Source organism: Schistocerca cancellata, chromosome 3, assembly GCF_023864275.1.
Source record: "Schistocerca cancellata isolate TAMUIC-IGC-003103 chromosome 3, iqSchCanc2.1, whole genome shotgun sequence".
In the NCBI taxonomy this organism is placed as follows: Eukaryota; Metazoa; Arthropoda; class Insecta; order Orthoptera; family Acrididae; genus Schistocerca; species Schistocerca cancellata.
Window position 1 is genome coordinate 646,040,736 of NC_064628.1, and position 26,495 is coordinate 646,067,230.

The window sequence follows — 26,495 nt, forward strand, 5'->3', positions numbered from 1 at the left end:
TGCTTATGACTCTGCAAAAAACAGGACAATCAAAAAAGTTACTACAGCACTACTTTTGGCTGTATCATATCCTCTGTCACTTGTCAAATGCCACATATGAAGTTGAGAATTATAACCCTTCCTCAAGAGAGAAACATTGCAGACACACTGTCCATGACCACCATATGAAGGCCTACTGCAGTCCGAGGGCACAGACTGTTGATGGGAGGTCCAAGGCAACTGAAAAACCACTTGACAATCTAAGAGGTTCGATGGGAGGGATTACTTTCAATGAACATCATAGTGAAGAGGATGTAAAAACATGACCAGAATGCAAGGATCCAATGCCATCATACTGAGGACCATTGACAAGATCTAGGTCCAGGGTGCTGCAGTCAGCTCCAGTGCTGCAAGCTATAGCACATTTAGTGTGGCATATTGGTTAGCATCGCTGGTTGGCAAGGTGCGGATCACCAGTTTGAACCCGATCCCCATCAGTTACATGTTATTCTGTATTTAGCATATCTAGAATATTACTGAATATCTTATGTTTGTATGTTATAGAATATTTGATGTATGTTTAAGTACCAGCACTATGGAACACCCAATGACTGTATAAATAAACTGACTGTCCGTCCAGCACTTCAGTTCTTTTCTGGCTGTATGTTGGTGTCACTGAAAATGTTCTTTCAGTTCTAAGTGTGGTGCTTCACTGACAACCCCGCCTTCAGATTTGAACTCTCTTGTGGTTCTGACATGGCGATATTGTCTGAAAGTCATTAATATATAATTTGACAGCAGGGGACTTAACACACTTACTTTGGGCACACTAAAGTTACTTCTACTTCTGTCAACAACTACACATCCAAGATAACATGCTATGTTCTCCCCAACACGAAATCCTCAATACAGTCACAAATTATGCTTCATATGGGCCCGCCCAGTTAGCCGTGCAATCTAACGCACGGCTTTCCAGACTGGGAAAGTGTGTCTGGTCCCCAGCACGAACCCGCCCGGTGGACTTGTGTTGAGGTCCAGTGAGCCGGCCAGTCTGTGGATGGTTTTTGGAGGTTTTCCATCTGCTTCAGTGAATGCGGGTTGGTTCTCCTTATTCTGCCTCAGCTACACCATGTCGGCGACTGCTGTGCAAACAAGTTCTCCACGTACACATACACAACCATTATTCTACCACGTGAACACAGGGGTTACACTTGTCTGCTGCGAGACATTCCCTTGGGGGTGGGGGGGGGTGGGGGGGGGGGGGAAGGGGGGCCGGCATCAGGGGCCGAACCACACAATAACCCTGAAAGAGTGGTTCAGTGTGGTGCAGCGGAAGAGTGAAGTGGACTGCGGTAGTTGTGGGGTTGTGGACCACTGCAGCTGCGGCGGGGCGGAGCCTCCCTGTCATTTCTAGGCCACCGGTTCACATACAATACAATACAATACAATGCTTAACATGCCACACAATCCTACTTTTGATACCAGTCAAATGCTTTTCCAGTCAGGAAATACTGCATCTACCAGATGGGCTTGATCTATGCTTTCATGTCATGCAAGGAAAGCACAAGTTCGGTTTCACATGATCGATGTTCCCAGGATTCGTGCTGGATGGCGCAGCGGGGATCATTTTTTTTCTAAATACCTAATTACATTTTAGTTCAGAACATGTACCAAGATTCTACAACAAATGGATGTCAAGGGTATTCAACAGTAGTTTGGTGGATCACTTCTGTTACTATCCTTGTGGAGTGGTGTGACTTATGCTATCTTCCAAACACTGGGCACAGTTCTTTGCTAAAAGGCTCTACAGTATATTATGGTTAAAAGAAGAGCTATCACGTGCAAATCTGGTGTACAATCTGATATGGATTCTGTTGGGCCTGGAAGCTTTCTTCAGTTTTAGCTATTTTAGCTGTTTCTCAACACTACTGACAATAATATCTATATCACTAATCTCTGTACTGCTGCAATAATTAAATGGTGTAATAATCCTGGACTTTCTTTGTAAATGGAAATTTGAAAACAAAAGTCATCATTTCTGCTTTTGCTACGTTACTCTCAATTCCCATACCCATCTCATCCACGAGACACTAACTTTGGTGTCACTAACACCCTTTACATTTGAGCAAAATTACTTTGGGCTCTGTGAGGGATCTTTCAATGACATTTTGATACAGCAGTGCTTCGTGCATTGCCCTTTTGGAAGCTAAACACATTTCATTCAACATCCCTTGATTTATCTGCAGCTATGTCTACATATATATACTCCAAAAGCCACTGAGTCCTTTCCTTTGCTATTTCAGCTGCAAATGGAATGAGTGAAAATGGTTGCCATATGAGCCCTAATTTCTCTGTTGTCCTCATGTGAAATATATGTTGGTGGCAGTAGTATTGTGCCTGTTCTCTAAATTTTCTCAATAGCATTTCCCGAAAAGAACAATCCTCCCTCCACAGATTCCCAACAGTTCAGGAACCATCTCTGCAATAACTGTGTGTTGATCAAACATATTGGATACAAACCCAGTAACATGCCTCTGAATTGATTTGATGTCTTTCTTTAATCAGACCTAATGTAGATCCTAAATACTTGAAAAGTATTCAAGAATGGGTTATTCTACTGTTCTTTGAGGTGGTCTCCTGTATAGATAAGTTCCACTTTTCTGAAACTCTCCCAATGAACTGAAGCTGACCATTCACATCTGCTAGTACCATCCTTATATGCTCGTTCCACTTCACATCACTTTGCAAAATTATGTCCAGATACTTAACCAATGTGACTGTCAAGCAGCGCACCTCTAATACTGTATTCAAACATTACAAGATTGTTTTTCATACTCATCTGAATTAACATAATGGCATTCATAATAACAAATTGAAATTTTGTCTAAGACATCCTGTAAGCTTCTACAGTCACTCAATAAAAGTACTTGCCCATATACTACAGTATCATCAGTGAACAGAGAGAGATTGCTGCTCACCCTGTCCATCATATGGTTTATGTATGTAAGGAACAAGAGCACTCTTACCACACTTCCTTGGTGCACTCCTGACCATATCCTTGTCTCTTATGAAGAATCACCACAGAGGACAACACTCTAGGTTCTGTAATTAAAAGGTCTTCAAACTACTCACATAACTGGGAACATATTCCTTGCTTGGACCTTTGTTAACAGTCTGTAGTGGAGCACTGTGTCAAACAGCCCTACGTTTTGCTTTGCTTTGCACCTATTACACTGCAGTCTGTTTCTTTACAATTAAACTTTCAGCAACATTAAGGAAATGATCTGTTTTTTGTGTTGATGTTATGTCAGAATTAAAAGATGTACAGAAAATGAAAACTTCCCATTCTTGGAGGGAATCTTCAGTGCTACTTGACTCAAAAACCATCATATTACGCTCAACAGATTTCATAAACAACTAGAATCTTAATCTGGGAGTCCAGTTCAGATTAGCCTAATAAAAATGATACATAATGTAATACTTCACAATTAAGAATTTTAAAATACATTGGAAGCCATTAATTGAAATCCCAACTCCACAAAGGATAGCAAATAGTGAAATTTCAATTATTGTGTATGTACTGTATAGTCAGCAGAATACATAATTAAATTTGTAGATAACGTGGGAAGGTACAGCATGCAAAATTCAGTATGCAGTGTTGCCACCTCTGACAGTAAAAATGGTTCTAACCCACCTGGGCACCAAATCGAACTGAGATTGGATGACACATACTGGCACGTGATTGCATGGCATTTGAACACTGTGCCACAGTTCATTAATTGTAGTGGCTGGTGAGTGGTGGCATGCCTGCCTAGTTGCACCTCATGATTAGATGTTTTCAATGGGTGAGACATCTATAAAAAGTGCTGGCCAGGACAATATCTGAATCACTCTGTCTCGTATGCTCTATGTACCTCCTCTGTTGCCATACCCAGGGAAACTGCAACAATGGTTCCCATGCTGATAGTCCAAGACTCAAAGAGCTGCAAATTTAGGTATCCAAGCATGTACATACTACACTTGCTCACAAATTGACATTTGTTGCATGCAGTCTTCATGGTGCTGCAATTTTACTGGTCAGCAGTGTGTAATATGCAGAGAATGCTTAGTAAAGTCAAATTAAAAATGGTGTATCCACAAAAAGTTCACAGTTTCAAAACCAACAGCACATAAATTAAAAAGTAATACTCATCTACATGGTGGCACAGATAAAAGTAGACCACATATGTATAAATAAAATGCAGTGAAATTACAAGAATGAAGATCTGAAATGGACTTCCATTTATTTACAATGAAAAATACATCTATAGAAGACACTGAAAGTGAGTGTTCAGACATAACGATAAGAGCCGGCACAAAGATGGAAGATTGCAAGAGCAGAGAAGGCTGTAAGCCAGTAGCTCACCGACTAGGACTGCACCATGACATGAGCGGCCTCTAGCCGAAGAGAATATAAGCGCTGTTCCTGCCAGCCTCGGCTGGACAGTAGTAAACCGGTGCTAGCAGAGCAGACCCAGACAAGAAAAGCTGTCACCCTAATTTTTATACTGAGAATTGTGCCTTAAATCAGTTGCTTACATGGACATTCTATATAGAGAAGGACACTGTTTGCATGTTGCCCATCGCTTGCAACACCACTCTAAACCGAAGTTACATATTGTCAATCTACTTTATTGTAATAAAAACCGTTAGTGTGATTTGCTTGAATTGTTGTATCTCTATCCGAGAAAGCAGCATCCTTTAGGCATCCTATAAGAGATGAGTGGGCAGGACCCAACAGGGAGTCCCTGCAACATCAATACGCAGCTGTGCACGTCTAAGCATATTCAGAAACACCTAGCATACAGTTCAGATATCATGGGCAGCAACTTCACAACTGATGATGTCTTTCAGTTTTTGTATTGTGTGTGGATTTGTTTCATAGGCCTTGCTCTTCAAGCATCCCCCCCCCCCACAAGAAAAAAAATCGCATGTTAGATCTGGCGAACGTGATAGCCATAAATGGTTTCTGACAGTTCAATCCTAAGTGACGACATCATGGACTTGTTCCAGGGAAACCTTACTGGACAAAACAGTACTAGCTTTCATATTCAGTGTGCTTAGCACAAAATGTATCAAAAATTTCCATATATGCAAGCATGTTGAGGGTAAAATAAAAAAAAAAAATTGGTCCAATGATGTGTGTGCCTGTTAAACCACACCAAATGCATTACATATATATATATATATATAATGGAGAGGTTGCTGACACACAATTTTAGGGTTCTCCATTGCCCAGTATCTCATGTTCTGTGAACTCACATGACCAGAAAGATGAAACAATACTTCATCACTCATGATGTAATGGAAAGGGTTTAACAAACTATCACTGATGTTATCCAAAAGCCACCTGCAGTAATCAACACATTTCTGACCATCAACCTCTCACAATTGTTGCACAACGAACACACAATATGCCTTCAAATCAAGACTTTTCAATATCCCATGGCAATTCCTCCTGCTTACATGTGCCTGTTGGGTCAATTTACATGTAGACTTCTTTGGGCTCTGAATAGTTCTTCGGTGAATGTCTGCTGTAATAACTTTTGGTGTGCAAATTGAAGGAATTCTTTATCATTTTACATTTTGCACAGATCTGTAGGTGCACCAATTTTTATACAGACTCTGTATTGCTCTCTTTGCTGAGAGTCCACTATCCAGCTACTTGAACCCAAGAATTTTGCGAGTTTGCTTAATTCAACCTGTTTTCACATATGCTTCCAAAATTTAAATTCTTTCTTCTATCAAGAAAGTCATTTTGCAGACTGCTAAGAGAAACATCTAAGTACACTGATGAAATGAACTGAAATGCTAACAGAACAATGCTAAAAATCAATAACTGCATAAAATTGTCCACTACTGTAGCTGTTTACTCTACCACAGAAGTCAAAATACTGCATTCGCACTCAAAGCAGAGGCAGGCTACTTTTAACTGAACCAATTTGTATTATTCCAATAAACATGAAAATACAGTTATGAAACATTTTTATACAAAAGAAGTTTAATAAATGCAGGTAATCACTGACAAGGAAGGGTCCTTGTGGTGGGAATGAGTTTTTGAAATCATCTATATGGTGATGCAGGTTAACATCCAGCTATCACATCCTGCAGTCATTCACTCTGGTGGGCCCTCGTTTGTGAGAAAACTTTTTCATTTGCTATCATTTTTTCTTCCTGTCTTTTTCCAATTGTAATCTTCGTGCATGCGAATTTAATTATTTATATTTAAACATCTGAAAATGCCAGTCTATTAGTTAAAACAAAAGGCAAAATAAGTCTATTTATACTGTCTGTGCAATGGTGTCAAAAGAGTATTTTTGTTAAAAGATGTACATTTCTTTGGATGGTAATTGTCAAACAAACATTTAAAACATAGGCCTAAATTCTTATTGCACTCTGGACAAATTAACGCAGTTGAAGGTTTAAACAAAAGAAGATATAAGTAAAATTAAATTCAAGCAAAATGAGAGAGAGAAATAAATTGAATGCAATAACGAAAATATAGGATAAGAAAACTGAAGAAATTAAATTGAAGATAACATACAGAAATAATTAAAATCACATGAACAGGGAAAAAGAATGATAGGAAGAAAAATGAGAGTACATGAAAACGTTAATACAGTGATTAAAATGATGTGACAAAGAAATATAAATAAAAAATCACATTGAAACCAATCAATTGAACAAAAACAATGATCAAAGTCATTTCAATAAAGATTTAAAATTAAAAAAAAATCAAAGCAACTGACAAGATTTGAACCCACAACTTTTCACTTGTGAGGACTGTATTTTAACCATTACATGACACAAACAGTCTGTAAAACATACCCTTTTTTTCCAGCTGTAGAGCATCACTCAAAACTCCATTTTTTTAAAACTGCTTACTCACAAACAAGGACACATCAAGATGCATGGCTGCAGGGTGTCATACTTGAAATCTTGACCTATATTGCCATATAAATGATTTCAGCAAGTTGATTACACCCCTGGAGACCTCTCCTTGTAAGAATCTTCCTTGTATATTATGCAGTTTCAAGAAATTACCATTCTTTTTGTAAGCTATGAATCATTACTGCCTGCCTATCTCTGTGGACATTCTATTATAGAGAACTGTATCTTACCTAGATATGTGCATTATCAGTTTTCCATAAAGTTACTACGAAGTTTGATGTGAGCTGCAAAAAAAGTGGGGCAGTGCGTGGACCCACAAAGGGAGGGTGGGAATGGAGGGGGAGACATCTTTTGCATGTACCTTTACACTTAAGACATTTTGAGTGAAAACAAAATTTGAAGCGAAAATGGTTCGCACTTGCCATTTAAACTGTAACTGAGCAACATTGACAGATAGGCTTTTCTATAGGATTATTTCCACTGGCAGAGCATGCAATAACTGAAAATTTCCAAAGAAATGTAAACTATTTCACATTTTACTATTAGCAATCACTTCCATTTAAACTATGCAGCTTGTAATGATAATGCATCCACAAATATCATAATCACCACTAAGATCACCTCCATTATCATTTCAGTTCTAGCAGTCGAAAAAAGTAAATAAAATACCTTCTCTGTTTCCTGTCATTCACCTTTCCTGCTTGAGACTTTTGTCACAGATAACCATATCTGTTTCTTCACTTTGACAACTAATATTATATTTTAAGTATTTCTCTTACTTACATTCTCCAATAATTGTTGATTCTTACAGCATGCCCAACTATTACATCATTGCTCCATTTTTCCTGTCTAGTTGAACAAACTTTTATATTTTTACTTGCACAGTTAGACTATCAGCTTTCCCAGTGGAGATTCTGAAGAAAGAACACCTGGGTCCCTCACTGAATACAAGTGTCTGTGTGCAGGACAATAGTTTTATATCAGTCTGAGATATTATTAAATATTCTGATGCACTGTGGTGCTGTCTTGCTGTCTGATCCTGATATGCCTCCTTTCCATGAGCCTGACACAAATGGGTGGTATTTATTTGATTCTGGGCTGGCAGTTCAGGAGAGGTATGAGCAATCACCAGAGGAAATTTCATAGTTGTAAATATTTTACTAGATTTGTGTTCAGTGGCACTATGTTTCAATACTTTTAGGAGTGGCCCCCAAATCTACTGATGTACCCACTGATCTCATTAGTGAGATTATTAGGTAGTTGAGTTTTTACAGCTTCTCACCTTACTGCTATCGAAAGAAGCAGCTGGCATCACAATTCACGTTTAGCTGTATTTCACTGGAATTGAAAATGCTGTGCAATATTTTATTTGTTGGCTGCAGTTTTCTGTCACTGCTGGTCTGTCAACATATTGTGTATGGGTCAAATGATCAAATGACCTATTCAATACATTTTTACCCACCACTGCATGAAATGCAGGACTGTTTCAGGATTTTAAGCCTTAAATTGTCCTCAGTTATGTTTAGGAGCAACCTTGTATTGGCAGACAACTGCAAGACACACATGATGTGTTTATCTAAAAATGTGACCAATTATCCTCAACATCAGCTCAGGGTTTGGCTGTGTCTGTGGTTCCTGTGTCTGAGGCTCTGAAGTTTGAAAGCAGTCTGGAATGGAAAGTTCGTCTTATCTTTTGTAATTTCAGCTTTTCCAGACACACCTGGTATACATGTAAATAAACTTATATAACGAGCAGATGTTTAAGAGGATCAGGTGTTATTGCAGGAGAAGGAAGAGAAGGATGAGGACAAAGATGGAACTCGAGTCATATTCAGGTGGGCTAATGGAGTTTGCTTTAAAAATCAAAGATAAAACAAATTTAACTAAGTTTGTATCCTAACTTGTGCAGTTTAATTTTTTTAAACTTATGAAAAGTTTTTAAATTTCTGAGTCAGATATTATTCGTGATGCATATGAGAATCATTTAGTTCTTATAGTACAAGTTTCCCCTCCCTCTTCCTTAACAACAGTGAGATATTCATATACTACTAACAAATTACAATAACCAATCAACAAAAAATCAATTCTTGATAATATAATGCAACTGGATAACTAAAAAATCTACTCAGCAAGGGGTGGCAGCAGGAGAGACACACAAAAAGTATTACAGTTTGCAAGCTTTCAGAGCCCTTGTCTCCTCCTCCTGGTAGAAGGGTTGAAGGGAAACAAAGACGGGGTGAAACTAAAGGACTGGTGAGGTTTAGGAAAAGTCACCCAAAAACACAGTCAGGTGAGACTTACTGGATGAGATGAGATGAGAAGGTTCATCCCGTCTAGTAAGTCTCCCCTGGCCCAGGGTCCCAGGCGATTTTCCAAACTCTACTCCTTTTTCTAACCCTCCTTTCCCTTCCCCCCTCTTCCTTCCCCTTCTGCCACAAGAGGGAACAAAGGGCTCTGAAAGCTTGCAAACTCTATTACCTTTTGTATGTGTGACCTTCTGCGCTGCTTGTAAGTAGATTTTTTATCTACCCAATCACATTATACACTCCTGGAAATTGAAATAAGAACACCGTGAATTCATTGTCCCAGGAAGGGGAAACTTTATTGACACATTCCTGGGGTCAGATACATCACATGATCACACTGACAGAACCACAGGCACATAGACACAGGCAACAGAGCATGCACAATGTCGGCACTAGTACAGTGTATATCCACCTTTCGCAGCAATGCAGGCTGCTATTCTCCCATGGAGACGATCGTAGAGATGCTGGATGTAGTCCTGTGGAACGGCTTGCCATGCCATTTCCACCTGGCGCCTCAGTTGGACCAGCGTTCGTGCTGGACGTGCAGACCGCATGAGACGACGCTTCATCCAGTCCCAAACATGTTCAATGGGGGATGGATCCGGAGATCTTGTTGGCCAGGGTAGTTGACTTACACCTTCTAGAGCACGTTGGGTGGCACGGGATACATGCGGACGTGCATTGTCCTGTTGGAACAGCAAGTTCCCTTGCCGGTCTAGGAATGGTAGAACGATGGGTTCGATGACGGTTTGGATGTACCGTGCACTATTCAGTGTCCCCTCAACGATCACCAGTGGTGTACGGCCAGTGTAGGAGATCGCTCCCCACACCATGATGCCGGGTGTTGGCACTGTGTGCCTCGGTCGTATGCAGTCCTGATTGTGGCGCTCACCTGCACGGCGCCAAACACGCATACGACCATCATTGGCACCAAGGCAGAAGCGACTCTCATCGCTGAAGACTACACGTCTCCATTCGTCCCTCCATTCACGCCTGTCGCGACACCACTGGAGGCGGGCTGCACGATGTTGGGGCGTGAGCGGAAGACGGCCTAACGGTGTGCGGGACCGTAGCCCAGCTTCATGGAGACGGTTGCGAATGATCCTCGCCGATACCCCAGGAGCAACAGTGTCCCTAATTTGCTGGGAAGTGGCAGTGCGGTCCCCTACGGCACTGCGTAGGATCCTACGGTCTTGGCGTGCATCCGTGCGTCGCTGCGGTCCGGTCCCAGGTCGACGGGCACGTGCACCTTCCGCCGACCACTGGCGACAACATCGATGTACTGTGGAGACCTCACGCCCCACGTGTTGAGCAATTCGGCGGTACGTCCACCCGGCCTCCCGCATGCCCACTATATGCCCTCGCTCAAAGTCCGTCAACTGCACATACGGTTCACGTCCACGCTGTCGTGGCATGCTACCAGTGTTAAAGACTGCGATGGAGCTCCGTATGTCACGGCAAACTGGCTGACACTGACAGCGCCGGTGCACAAATGCTGCGTAGCTAGCACCATTCGACGGCCAACACCGCGGTTCCTGGTGTGTCCGCTGTGCCATGCGTGTGATCATTGCTTGTACAGCCCTCTCGCAGTGTCCAGAGCAAGTATGGTGGGTCTGACACACCTGTGTCAATGTGTTCTTTTTTCCATTCCAGAAGTGTATTTTCAAAAATTACAGTACTGAGCACTTAGTAACAGATACCGAACAGAGTTTGGGGAAGAATATTACAGGCTCCAAGGGGGACATTAGAATGTTCTAGCCTTATGTATATACTGTGTTTCAAGATTTGCAGACATACTTAACAGCATCCATACGTCTATCATTCCGAACGAGCTCCACAAATTCTTGAATACGTAAATTAAACTCCATTGTAGATTTCAATTTACGGAGTTTGGAACGATTGTCATGGCACCAAGCAAGACATTTTGCAGTTTCACGGCGTGCAAGTGATCTTTCAACTTCACGGGATACCAAAAACACATCTGGAAAAGACCATTATACTATAAGATTTTGAACAAGGCACTGTTATGAAAAGTTACAGATCAACTAATTAATTTAGATAATGATGCATGTCAGTTTCCAACAGATACACAAGGGGGAAAAAAAGATCAAATTATAGAAATAAACGAAGACTGATAAATGTAAAGAATATTTACAGATATCTACAGTCTGACGACAAAGAGCAAATGTACTAGATGAATATTCTCATAAAGGAAACACCATCAGATTTCACCCACAAATGTGTTTTTCATTAAAGTGTGATGAATTTCGAGCCCTAAAAGCCCATCTTCAATAGCTTATCATTCTTCTTTGTCAATTGTGCATAGTAGTAACCACTTGTCCTATTAAATACATTTTACTTTAGTCAAATCAATTTTAGCAGTTGTACTAAAAGTCTTAGAACTAAATTTAAACATGAGGCATGCACCAATGGAAAGAAACAAAGAGCAACTTAAAAGTTTTGTGCTGCTCTATGTGGTGCGCTTTGATAACGAAATTGGTAGCCCACAGTTGAGGAAAGGCAGATAGGCAGGCCTCACTCCCCACCTGGCATGCATTTTAATTTGGAACAAATGCCCATTACTGTGAATTGGTACAATCTGTTAGAGGCTAAAAATGTATCACCTGAAGAAGAAAATACAATAGCATTTTGGACAATGTAATGTTATTAAATGAGTAGGCCTGAAGACAGAAAAGAAAGTATCTCACCCGACAATGACATCCTTGAGCCAAGGGCTACTGTAGTTGCAGAAAGAACTGCTCATTTGTTCAGTCCACAGGGTCAGTGATAGTGAACAACAGATGAGTCTTAGGACTACAAGATTTAAGATTCAATGATAACTTATGAAGCAAAACTGAACTTTCATGTTAAACATGCTAGTACTGCCAAAGAAAATCTGAAAACTGATTCATAATATTCAAAACTAGTTACTCTGTTAAGGCAACTGATTTCCACATGCAACAATGTCTGCCTATGTCCCACTTGTCTGTATGAATCGCATATCTCATTCTACAAATGACAGCTGTGGACATTTAACTTCTGCGTACATAATGTATCTGTTAATGGTGCAACAATGTTTATGCTGTTCAGAGAAAGTAGCTGGAAAGGGCGGGGTGGGCGGGGGGATGCAGATGACAGTATTTAATGTCTTAGGAAGTATATTACAGCCTTGGTTCCTGATGTCACCTTATCGTGTATTCAAATTCCTCCTCTTTCCTTCTCTTTGGTTAGCTTTTGGATGTACTTAACACAGTCAGGATGATTCGATGTTGTGGAACGTAAGTATCTAGTATCTGGTCATACGTATTTGTCCTGTGACCTTGATTTTGGGTTAACTGAGAAAAAGGAAAGACAGGTATCTTTCCTTATGTTCCAAGAAGTCAATGGAATTCACTTAAAAAGAATAAAGAAACATTTCAATGCTGTAGAAATGGCATGTGACACATTATTATTGTAAAACCTCTGCTTGATAAGATACAAAGACGAACATTATGTGAATCTGAGCAGAATATTTTTTTAAATAAGATTACATGCTTGAAAATTAAAAAAGATCACCCTTTTAAGTTTTTCTTTAAATATACGTCTGGTATAGTTGAGAATTTTGATGCTGCGGATGCTGGAAAAATGCAAATACCAGGTGACATCTCCCCTCAAATATGACGGCTCATGACTTATAAAACCTGCCAAGCTAAAGGATTTACAGCACTTACTAAATAACTTATTTTGTAGTAAATTAGTGTGTTTGATTTAAAGTGACTGTAAATAACACATCATGTTACATTTGTTTTCCTCTTTTAACATGAGTTTATATTTTCCGCATTTATTGTAAATTATCACTACTGTTGTATTTGTTAGTGACCACAATATGAAAAACATTTTAGAGAAACAGTAAATTGTGTGCTCAGTTTTTCTGTTGTAGTAGATACCTCTGTTTGGCTGTTAATCATTTCAGTTCTAAAAGGTTCCTGTCAATACTTTTAAGTAGATCAAACCCATTAATTAAAAAATAATCACATGAACTTGGTTTAAAGTTTACTGTTCTGTAAAATATTGCACCAGGTCAAAGCAGCCCCGCTGTGTATGCGATGATTTAGTTGCTGTTCATAAGCAGCTCGAAATCATCCCTACTACTGTCAGGCAATTGAAAGCTGCTGCAAATGGGAGTGTTGGGAGGGCACTGGAAGGGCAAGTACCAGAGACACCAAAGTTACCTGAAGCACTGCTTAGGTAGCTCAGATGGTAGAACATCTTCCCACGAAAGGCAAAGTTCCTGAGTTCGAGTCTTGGTCCAGCACACAGTTTTAATATGCCAGGAAGTTTCATATCAGTGCACACTCCGCTGCAGAGTGAAAATCTCATTCTGGAAATATCTCATTCATGGCTATTCTCTCCTTTGGACACTGTCTCTTCTGCAAGAAATACAGGATCTATCACTACTTGTCCACTTGACTGTGAGTGGCGAGTCAATGGCAGGCCCAGGTGTCCTTGTACAGTAGAGACCCAAATCAGGGAGAACTCAGGATGTTACTCCCATCACCCCATCCAACAGGCTCAAGGTGCTGTCTTCCACTGAAACTGAAACTGAAACTAAGCCAGTGAGACTCACTTCACCTGGTGGCAACGGTGCTGAGTACCATGCAAGGGGAGGCAAACACAAAAGGATAATGGGTCTGTTAATCGTTGGTAGTTAAAACATCCAGCCAATAATGCCGCCCCATAGCAAAATGGCAATAAGGGATCAGAGGGACATCTTGTGCACTCAGTGTGTACACTGATCAGCTAGAAAATTATGACCAACAATCATACTAATGATATAAAGCTGTCCAGGTGATAGCAGCATTACCTAATGAGGAATGACTGCTAATCGGCACACACACCGTGCATGTAGTATCAGTGAGCTTACTGTCAGTGTGTCGAATGGGGAAGGCATGTGATCTATACGAGTTTGACCGAGGGCAGATTATGATGGTCCAGAGACTGGTGCAAGAATTTTGGAAACTGCACGACTTGTCAGATGTTGTATGAATGCTGTGATGAGTGTGGCAAAACCAAGGTGAAACCACACCCAGATATCGTGGGGTTGAGTGGCCAGACCTCATTACAGATGGTGGACATTGTAGGCTGGGCAGACTGGTAAAACAGGACACGTGGGAAACTGCTGTGGAACTAACATCAGACTTTAATGCTGGGCAAAGTATAAGTGTGTCTGAAAAAACAGTGCACTGAACACTCCTAATGATGGGCTCTGCTGCCGACGACCCATGCATGTGTCAACGTTAGCACCATGACTGAAATGAGCAGGTGACCATCAGCACTGGACATTGCGTTGATACACTGCAGAGTGTTGCATGGTCTGATGAGAACTTGGATCCTCCTCCATCAAGCCAATAGGAGAGTGCGAATGAGTAGTCGTCCATAGGAATTGCTCCTTGACACTTTTATTGTGGGACGGATACAAGGAGCAGCTCTATTTTGCTTTGGGAGACATTCCTATAAGCATCCATGCATCCAGTGGGGTACTTTGAGAGCCAAGGAGTATCGTACACTGGTTGCAGACCACATACTCCCCTCCATGCTGATCATTTTTGAACAAGATAATGTGTCATGTCACAAGGTCAGGGGTGTGATGCGAGTTGTCTGAGGAACACATTGGCAAGTTCCAATTGATTTTCTGCCCCCTCAACTCACCAGATCTGAACTTGATTGAACACATCTGGGATGTGACAATGTGGCATCAGAGCTCATCAGCCCCCTCTCAGGAATTTATGTAAATTAAGTGACTTGTATGTGTAGATGCAGTGCCAACTCCCTCCAGCGACCTACCATGGCCTCATTGCTTCCACGTCACTATGCGTCATCACTGTTAACTGTGCCAAAGGTGGAAATACCAGCTATTAAGTAGGTGGTTGTAATGTTCTGGCAGATCAGTGTATGCCTAGGAGCCTCACTCAGCATGTTGAAGAGGGTATTCCGGCAGCCACTGAGAGAACACGGTGTAACCAACTGCACATGTTGGGATAAACAATGTGTGTCGTCTGTGATCAGAGATCATACCTAGATCATCACAAAATGAATACAGACAAAGGGAAGAATATGACTTGAGTCCAGTAACATTACACACATTTCTCTTAATGAATTTACGTGAACTTATGTTAACAAATCCTCACAAGAATAAGTGCTGCTTTAGGACACTGTATTGGGCAATTCTTTGAACACATAATCACATTGTTATAAAAGAAACTAGTAATGCAGTACTAACTTTTTACAAGGAAACAAAAAATTGCACTTAAATAAAAAAGAAAAAAAAGAAAGAAGAAGAAGAAAGCCTTGTGCATTTCATACTTTGTCAAACTGTTTCATTGATCAGGAAATATCACATGGTCCATTTATATTTGGCAAACACAGCAAATCTTCAAAACACATGAATTTTGTTTCCAGCAAATTAACATAACATCTAAAAATAGACAAATAGTCTGATTACATATTTAATAGTTACCAATGTTTGTAAGATCTCTCAAATCTGATCTGTGAGCAAGACGTGTTGCAGCACCATAGTATCCTTTGCGCAAGAAATATTCTACAAGCATTCTGTCCAAACGACGCCTGCGCCACAGATTAACAGTACTTGGATTGTTGGATCCAGCATGCTCTCGCAAATGCTCCAACCGCCGTTTACACACACATGCAGCTTCCAATTCCTCTGATATGCTCTCTTCAGCCTATTGTGAGGAAAAAATACGACACATAAAAGAATTGAAAATGTCTCCACTATTACAGTGGAGGTGGTATTTGTTTAGGGAGGGAGGGTGGGGGATGGAGGTGTGGAGCTATAGAAATTTATTCACATAATTCATTCATTGCCATATGAAACATTTTAAATGATGATACTTCATGATACTATCAACATTAGGCAGCGAACTTTGTTTCCTGTAAACTACGGCATGTGTGGGGCTTGTTATTAAAAATATTTGAGTAACTGGCCACTCAGTGTAACGATAAAAACTGCACTTATTCAAATTGGGCTGGAATTCTGAAAACATAACATTTATGAACAGGTTTAGCGTCTATAGTCACTGCTTACAATTGATGGTAGGTTGCCTTAAAAGATAAGATCTCTTGCCTACATATAAAATAAAACATGTTTAAAAACTGGCACACTACATATACAAACCACTGACATCACCATTTTGTTTTCAATCCCTTACAATCGTTGTGCCACTGACTTATAACTTGTCTCTCAATAATGTACTATCTGTTTGATGGAGGAACCTATGATAACCTACATAATCATCTTTGAAGGTTGTTCAGCTGTCTTATTAACTAGCTCATAATTCCCTCATGTATCATGTTACCAAGCAAGTTGTTACCTCTTTTTGCTGTTTCCACAAGAGGAAAAATGTTTTATGAATCAGCACAGTATGTCTTTCTTAAAGGGGAGGCATTATTAGAAGCAAAGTTAACGTACATTGAACATCTCTTTTTTCACAGTACACTGACGAACCAAAACATTATGACCTCAGCTAATTGCGAAATTGAGTGCTGCCTGTTGATGTTGCTAACACATGATTCAGTAACAGAAGTACGTAAGTGGCGCAGAGATGAATGGGGAATCATTCTAGTGACAATACAGATTGGAAGTGGGGAGATCCACTAACATAAGCAACTTTGACAAAGGGCAGATATTTGTCGTCTGATTTCTGAGAATGAGCATCTTAGAAAGGGAGAAGCTTGTCAGATATGTGTGTGCTACTGTCTTCAGCATCTATGGGAAGTGGCAGAAGATCAGTGAAACAGCAACAAGGTGTTCGATGTCCACTGCCTCATTGCAGGTTGATGCAGTCAGTCGCTTGTCCGCTATGTAGAGCAGGCAGCAATCTGTGACAGATCTTATGATAGCATACAATTCTGGTTTTAGAGCGCATTGCTGAAGGTGCACTGTTCAGCGCGGAGTGTCACAGCAGATGACTCCTGCATGTTCCCACATTGGCACAATGACAATGTTAATTATGATTGCAACAGGTATGGGACCACTGAGATTGGCCCATGCATCAATGAAAATGTATAACTTTGTAAGATTAATCACGTTCTTGTTACACTGGGTCTATGGCAGTGTCTGGATACACTTTCAATCAGGGAACAGCTGCTCAAAATATGCACTGCACTACTGATAGGCCTGTAAGGCAGTATTATTTTCTGGGGGACTCACCTGGACTTCCATGGAACCTTGGCTAGTAACTGTAGTTGTCAAATACGTGAACATTATTATCCCTTCATGCTTGACAATTGTCTATATCACAAGGGCAGAATTGTGTTACAGTGGTTTGAGGAGCGTGATAACAAACTCACACTGATATCCAGCCTGTAATTTATAGGAATTTCACTGAATATATCAGGTAGTGGTAGCAGGTGGAACAGGTAACAACCTGGACAGGGATAGACCATACAACATAGGTGGTGACCTGAATAACACCAACATGAGCATGATGGAGTTGTTCCAGCATTATGATCAGCCTCGTCTTGGCAGCGCTATAAGGCGTGTCGATGCAGAGCTGGAGATGGTGCTGATGAGTGGTGGCTGGCTGCACATTAGGGTGGTGCATGTGGGTATTATTGAGAGATAGGGATACACTAAGGCATGTCTGCACTGCAACAGGTTTGGGAAAGGGAGTTTGGTGGAGCTCTTTACTGAGAGTATGGTGGGCTGGTGTGGGGCCACATATGGTCAAATACCTGATGTCACAGGTACAAGAACTAGGCCTTTTATCAGGATAAAGCATGACAACAGGCTCCCCTCTATTGAAAGTATCTCAACTAGCTTAGCGACTTCAGCATCGCATACACTGGAAACAGAATCCTAATTATCGACTACTCATCAAAATACACATTTCATTATAAATAATGTACATCAGCTTGAAGCTGAAATACAACCTTTGATCAGTACGCTAGTGTGCATTACAAAGCACTGGTGTAAAGATGAACTGCAACATATAGCGTTATCATCGTGTGAATGTGCAAGTTGCTACTGTAGGTCTACCTTCAGGATGGCGATCATGTAACCATATCAGTATTGGCACTCAGTTTAAAGCTGGGAGAAGATATGACATCAATTAGTGTAGATAAACATTTTGAATTGTTAGCCACTGACATAAGAAAGCTAGTTGCTTATAAAAAGCTAATCATTCTTTGTGATAATGTGAATACTTTCTTTAACAATTTAACTGAAGTCATTGCAGTATTGAACAAGGTCTCTGACCCCCCAAACTAGCATTATAGTATGTGAAGACATGAATATTAACACAGGTGTTGAGTGTGAAATTAGTAATAACTTCCTACACATTCTGAGTACTTTTGACATGGCACAAATTGTAAACACTGCTCCAATGGTTTCAAAAAGATCAGCCTCAACTTTAGACCTTTACTTACAGTTACTGACAGGGAAAATAGTAAAGTACTTGTAAGAGAGCTTGGCATTTCAGATCATTAATGTCATAGAATAAAGGTAAAGCTGGGATCAGTGAAACCTGCAAAACTGCAGGCCTACAAAGGATTATTTATTTATTTATTTATTTTTTTTTTGGCACAAAACTAGGATAAAATGTATATGGAAAGCAATGTAGCTAAGTTCTCTAAATTTTGTGCATTGTTTAATTTTTGAGGTGACATTTTTGAAGGTAGGCATTTCTACTGCCACAGCCAAGGATAATAGATGGATAACTGCAGGCATTAGAAAGTCCTCCGAGACTCTCATATTTCTCAGTTCCTTGAAAAATTTGCTGCACTAATCCACAGTTCCCTGAGTACTATCACAGGTACAAAAAACATGCATGGGAAGGTATGCTTGTGGAAAAAAGGCATTCAATAACGGATTGACATATAATGCAAACAATAAAAGCACAATGGCGTGTGTTGTTGTAAAACAAGTACAACAACATACAAATCAAAGATGGGATAGGATAATAGGAAGTACTCAGGAATTGGCAGAAGTTGTAAATGATTATTTCTCTGGTACTCCAGAGAAGCTGCAGCAAAACCTTCCTAAAACACATGTAGTGCTCACAATGACTTATATAACAAGCAAAAGATGTTATTTCCCACAACAGGGCTTGAAGTTAGGAATACAGTAGAACAATTAAAAAGTAACAACTCAGCAGGCATACATGAGGTTCCTGTCTGTTCTGAAGAAATGTATAGAAAGCATAGAGCCTCATAAACAAACATAATAAATGAATCCTTTAGTTGACGTGTTTTCCCAGAGAACCTAAAGCATGAACAACTAGGGCTCTTACTAAAGAAAGCTAATGCAGAGAGCATTCAAAACTACAGGCCATTCTCAAAAATAATGGAAGCAATCATGACAGAGAGAGACTGATAAGTTACGTGAAGAAATACAGCCTCTTTAAAGAAGCACAGTTTGGTTTCAGAAGTGAAAGAAATACAATATCAGTCATTTCAGAGTTCACAAAAGTGGTACTTGAAGCTCCTGATAGAGATGATTGTGTTACAGGCATTTTCTTTGGTTTGTCCAGGGCTTTTGACAGTGTTGACCATAAAATACTATTGAGCAATCTTGAAACATTAGCTATAGGAGGAACAGTATTACTTGGAAAACAAAGTGCACACAGTGCAAATTGTTCACATATCTGCTGATGATAAATTGCTATTAAAATAATTGTCTGACAAGAAATATATATAGACATAGATTTCATCAGGGTACTGTACTGGGTACAATTCTGTTCTTAATATATACTTTCCACACACTGTAAGACCTGGAGAAAATGTTCTCTTTGTCGATGACAGCAACATCACAGTGACTGATACGACATCCAAATTCCTTTTAGGGAAAGCAAATGAACCCTCAAGGATGTTAACAATTGCGAAATAACACTGAACTCAAAGAAACTAATAGCATGGACTTCAGCATACAGAGAGGAAGCAACTCTGCCACTTTAAGCATTGATGATAAGACTGTGTACAAGACACCAAGTTTAGCATGAACATTGATTTTCAGCACTTTACTGGGAATCAAAGGCAAAAAACATATACTGTTTTAACACTTAAAGTGCTGGTCTTATACGCAGCTGCCATTACATGTGGGCTGGCTAAAATATTGTATGGTTTTTTGGAAGTTAGAACTCGTGTGTACAAACATGTGTGTACAAATATGTAGTTCCAAACAGAAACACACAACATACAAAAATCAAGTAAAATTTAGCATTCATGGTGGAGTACAGTATAATGCAAATATAAACTTGGAGAGATACATAGTCCAACATTCTCCTCTGTGGAATCATATGCTCAGACTGATTTCCTGATTTACCAGCAGGAAAATCCTTAATAACAAACAATCTGCAAAAATAATATCATACATGTGTACAGACCCCATCATCAAATATTTAGTTCTCATCATCTGCAGACTCATCAAATACTTTGTAAATCATTTGCTCCAGACATTTCTCCTCTTCACTGCACATTTTGAACACAAAATCACAACAAAACATACGAAACAGCGAAAACTTGAACGTCAGCTAATGCCTACGGAACAAGAGAGGTAACAAAACTTTCAAAAATGATAAATTTTTCCAGTGATACCATTACTACCACCTAGAAAAAAACTATGAAGCCTGGAGACCTGGCAGACGTTTGTGGGAGTTGTAAATATACGTTTGACGCCACGGTAAATCATCGTAACTGGTGTGACGTAATATTATGCCCGTCACACTTTCCCATTTCACACAAATGGCGTAATATTATGTCAGCTACACGCTAAGTATTAAACTTCAGAAAAGGGCCATAAGAGAATTAACTGTAAGTAGTAGTTGGGTTCATTGTCAAGAGATATTTAAAAAATTAGGCTACCTTACTGCACCATGTGAGTACATATATGAATCTGTGGTGCACATCAGCAAAAATATTAATAAATACTGCACTAATAGTTCTATATTGGTCTCGTAAACCAACATACAGCCAGGAGAGTGGTAAGCTGACCACATGCCCCTCCGTATCCGCATCCAATGACACCTGTGGGCCAAGGATGACACAGCTGCCAGTTGGTACCATTAGGCTTCTATGGCCTGTTTGGGCAGAGTTTTTTTTTTTTTCCTTACACAATCATGGAACAAGAGCTCGTTTGGAGTTACATTTACCAGCAAAAACAAGCAAAAAAACACAAAACAGCATTTTACTTCAAGGGATAAAAGTTTGTAATAATTACTGAAGGAAGTAAAAAAGATTACTAAAACACATTTGTTTCGAAAAGCAGCTAAAGCAGTCATCACAAGCAATGCATATTATACAATTACAGGATGCATAATGCATGATAAACAGTTGGCTAATTTTTTCAGGTGGACAGCAACACAGTTGCATACGGAGTGCGGAAATGAGTCAGTGGGTGTCCTCAGTACCTGGGCAGTGAAGAAGTGAACTACATTTTGTATTGCAAGTTATATGAAATAATAGGCGTGTAAATGAAGAAACTTATTAATTACATAATTACCAAACGAGGCAGTGCATCCATTAGGACACTGGCCCCATATTAGGGAGGATGGAGCTAATCTGTTCACTTATCCTAGATCACTAATGCAAATGCTGGTATGGTTCCTTAATCAGGACCATGACATATGTTCTATCTCTGTAAGCTATCTGTCCTATCCTCTTAAAGCATGTTACGTATTCTGTGTGTTATACTTTGGCCCATTGATTGGCACTGCATTACCTTGACAAATCCTATACCACTGTGAGATGATCCTTGGATGAATAAATAAATAAAATAGAAATTACATGATGGATGCGGACGTCTGGTGTCACATGCCTGTGGAAACTGACAAAGGACTCGTCGAATCCATGCCCCACAGAGTAGCTGGTGTATTGAGTTCCAGTGGACCAGCACGCTATTAAGTGGGTGGTCATAATATTTTGGCACGTAACATCTGTAGCTCTATGGTACTGTTCAGAGGTGACAGGCAGTTGACATTTATGAAACTGTTACAAAATGCAAAAACACTTGATGATTATCAGTACCCAGTGCCAAGACTCGCAAAGGATCCCAAGGTACTAGTAAACATAATGTAATTTTCATAAACAGGCATAAAAATAAAGTTACACATATTGAAAATTTAATATCTTTTGACCTGGTCACTGGAATTAGCCACAACCATCAAGTATCTAGGCACAACTGTCTGCCGTATTTTAATGGGGAATGATAATATAAATTTAGTTACAGGGAAAGCAAATGCCAGACACAGATTCATTGGAAGGATTCTTATGAAGTGTAATTCATGCTGTACAGCATTTACGGTCAGTTGTGAACAAAGTGTCTTGTCAGCAGCAGAAGGTCGAGGATATAGTCATTACATAGTAAAAATGTTTTTATTACTAGATCATTCCACATCAAAGAAACCAATATTAAAAAGTGTCCTCACTCGACCGTCTACAAATCTAAAGAAATTTGGTGTGAAGGTTCTATATGGTCTTTAATGGTTATAAACCCAATTTTAGTCCAGTAACTTCAGTGGTTGATTTTTCAGGGGCTTTTAAACAGAGGCTACTCATTTTCGCACCACATACAGAGGCGCAAATGCTAGGCTTTTTTAAAAGTTCTAGCAAGCATTTGGTCATTTGCTTTAATAGACATAGACAACGTTTTATGCTGAATCACTCTGTGGCAAAAATTTGAGGTTTAGCCACACCTAAATACAGATACAAGCCTCTAAAGTGGCTAAAAAACTTGGCATGCTATTCTGAGAGCTGAGGTTTGACCGACCCCTGCTACTTTTCATACAATCTAATCACACCAAACCTTCCTACCTATGACGTCTATATATGGATCAAATATAATTAACATTGGCTACCTAGATGAAAAGATACGCATGTGTAAAGTTGGTCAAAATTTTTTAAATGCAAATTTTGGGGTATTGTAGGGGGACAATATCTGAACTGTGTCTTGTTCAATCCTTTTTTCTTACCATGCTTTAAAGTCTCAAAGCCATATCGTTTAATTCCTGGATCTTGCATATCGATGGGTAAGAACAGCTATCAAAAGTAGGGAAAATGGATTATCAATAAATACAAAAAATTAATAAAATTTGAAGTTGTTAAATCAAAAAATGTATAATTGTAGTGTCTCTTAACAGTATAAGATTACCCCGAAGCTTAGGAAATGTAGCTATATATAAGAAGTGTTTTTACATTATTTTACTACAGAATAGAAATATAATAAAACCTCAGAAAATGCTCTTAAGATCTAGAAAATCACTGCAATGCTATGTTGCTTTAGAACATTTTAACCCTACAATGCATGGTACTGCATATACGCATTGTCACTCAGTTTCCATCGGCATTATAAAATAGCAATATTTTTTAATGCTCTATCTTCGCAGCTGTGATACATTGGTGAATCACCACTTTCAATTGTTGCTTTCATTATTGGCAATATTCACAGTGTCAGTCTTCCATGCACTGTAATCTTTGGTGTTGACATTGTACAATCATAGTGTAGAGTACTGAGTGTGAGTAACCAACAGTCATTGTTGTAGCTGAAGGTAAACACTAAAACATTATGTTTCAATGGCCTAATTTGTATATTTTATATACAAACAAGACTGAATCTTCTATGCTTCAAACCCACATGTTCATCAGCTTTCTAAATTGCTTGTAATAGGTTACGAGGGCTACACCGAAAGTTTTTAGCAGCCCGTAAACCATAAGGCGGAGCACAATGGGGTTGTTTTCATTTGAAATAGCGATGTTATTCGACCTTGGGACGTCCACGCGCAGCCCCTGGTTAGTGGTGATCCCCCCACAGCGTGGTAAGAAAGCACAGGCAGTGCTGAGTCAGAGACGGTGCAAGATCGAGTTGTCGCGCCGCAACGTTCGCACCACGATTTTTTACGATTACAAAAAGGGTTTTTAAGTGCCGAAGAATGCCATTCTTCTTTGCTGCATATTTTTGGTGAAGCTTCCCCTTCTAGGGCCGCAGTTGGAAATTGGTTTCGCGAGTTTTCGAGGGGTCGGCAGTCAATTGAAGATGAACATCGTCTCGGTTGGCCAGCAACAGCTGTGACTCCTGAAAACATTGATGCTGTGAGGAAAATGATCAAAGAAGATCCACATCTTACATTTTGCGACATTGGAGGGACCCTAAATACTGGATCTACAGCAGCACAGACCATCGTTCATAGTCATTTAGGCCTTACTAAGAGATGTGCCCGTTGGGTGCCACATTCCCTGTCAGCCAAAAGGACGCGAGAGTTGACTGGTGTAGTTTCATGCTTGAAAAATTCAATGGAGGGAAGTCCCAAGACACCTACAATATCGTCACAGGTGATAAAACATGGGTCTACCATTATGACCCTGAAACGAAGAGACCGTCTTCCATGTGGTACTTTCCAGGGGAGGAACCACCCACAAAAAATGGTGGGTACTTTTTTCACAAAGATCGGGCATCTCACCTCTGTGACCTTTGACACACATCGTACATTCAATGCTGAATGGTACATGAATGATTGTCTTCCAAAAGTCATTACCACGTGGAAGTCACAGCGTCCAAAGTCCAAGAGTGGGCACCTTCTGCTGCATCACGACAATGCGTCTGTGCACAGGGCTACCAGAACGATGGACTTTCTGGAGAAGGAAAAGGTGCGAATGTTACCCCATCCCCCTATTCACCTGACCTGGTCCCCTGTGACTTCTTTCTGTTCCTTAAGACTAAGGAAAAAATTCGAGGGCAGCGGTTTTCATCAGATGAAGAGGCCATTGCAGCATACAAGAGTGCACTAAGTGACATCCCAAAAGAAGCTTGGACTGACACATTTTATAAGTGGTTTCAGAGAATGGAAAAATGTATACGTGCTAATGGAGAATATTTTGAAAAGTTGTAAACGTTTTTTTGCAAATATATTTTTTTTCACTCATTCTGCTAAAAAACTTTTGGCATAGCCCTCCTAATAAACTATTGTATGAAATGAACCAAGAGACCCTTGCACCTGGCTACTTTGGTGGATCAGATGGAGCTGACTGTCTTAAGTCATCACCATTCTATAATGACAAAAGTCAACTACATTCAGTTAAGGAAATGTCACCAATGAATGAGGAGCTTCCGCAATGTATGTCTGGGCTTGATTTTACTGAAAATGTCCAAATTTGTTCATACCATAATGCCTTGTTGATGACAAAATTTCTGTTCTTGCATAAGGCTTGCTGCAACCCATTTGGTAAAGGAAAACACGTACACAAGAAAGTTTTAACAGCAATAACCATGGCAATGTCTGATGGGTTGAAATTACTGACTAACGAAGTTTTTAAACCTGGTCAGAAAATTTGTACCAAATGTAGACACGAAGTGGCCAAAAACAAATCACCCCACCACAATAAGCAAGAATTACCATCTCCTGAAGACATGGATGTTGTTGATGCTTGCTTTACTGCTAATCCTTATTTATCATCATATGGAGAGTCACCATTCAAGCTTCACTGGATCAGCAAAAGGGATTCATGGGATACGTAAAGTGCAAAGTTCTGAAAGCCCAAGGCAGCATTAATAAGGTAATTTCCACAGCTGCTGGCGTGAGCCACATAGCTACTGCTCAAATGCAAACAGAAGAGTGCCAGAAATGTAAAGATACGGACATCTTAATTGAAGAACATAAGTTTCAGACTTCAAGAAATTGCAGTAAAGTTTAAATTTTGACCCTGGCCCCAAATAGCTGGACTATAGAAAAAATGGCTAAGGAATTTGCTGTATCGACTAAAATGGTGAAGAAGTTTAGAAAACTAGAATGGAAGATGGAATTTTGGCAACACCCGCAAACCGAAACGGGAAAAAGCTCAATAATGAAGTAAAACAAAATGTCCTCACTTGTTTTGGAGATAAGTTTTCTCGTTTAAGCCCAGGCTTAAGAGGATTGTGTTGCAGTAAGAATAAATGGGAAACAGATTCAAAAGCAGAAACACCTGCTCCTTTTTAATCTGAACGAAACATTTATTATTTATTGCAAGCAACATGGAAATCAACTGAGATTCTCAAATCTGTGTGAGCTTAGATGGAAATAGTGTACTGCAGTTGGTGCTTCAGGTTCACATTCTGTGTGTGTGTGTGTGTGTGTGTGTGTGTGTGTGTGTGTGTGTGGGCGCGCGCGCGCAAAAAAATGGTTCAAATGGCTCTGAGCACTATGGGACTTAACATCTGAGAACTAGTTAAACCTAACTAACCTAAGGACATCACACACATCCATGCCTGAGGCAGGATTCGAACCTGCGACCGTAGCGGTCACGCGGTTCCAGACT

General features: G+C 39.9%; 1 protein-coding gene across 2 annotated transcripts in view; it reads right to left on the minus strand.

Annotated features, from left to right (window-relative positions):
- The window catches only part of LOC126175599 (E3 ubiquitin-protein transferase MAEA), a 56,144-nt gene that overhangs the window by 22,156 nt on the left and 7,493 nt on the right, over positions 1-26,495 (minus strand). For both annotated transcript variants that reach the window (XM_049922474.1, XM_049922473.1), the window contains 2 exons: positions 15,712-15,934; positions 11,013-11,196 (listed from right to left, as the gene is read on the minus strand). In XM_049922474.1, coding sequence (XP_049778431.1) covers positions 11,013-11,196; positions 15,712-15,934 — 407 coding nt within the window. The remainder of the gene's footprint in view (positions 1-11,012; positions 11,197-15,711; positions 15,935-26,495) is intronic.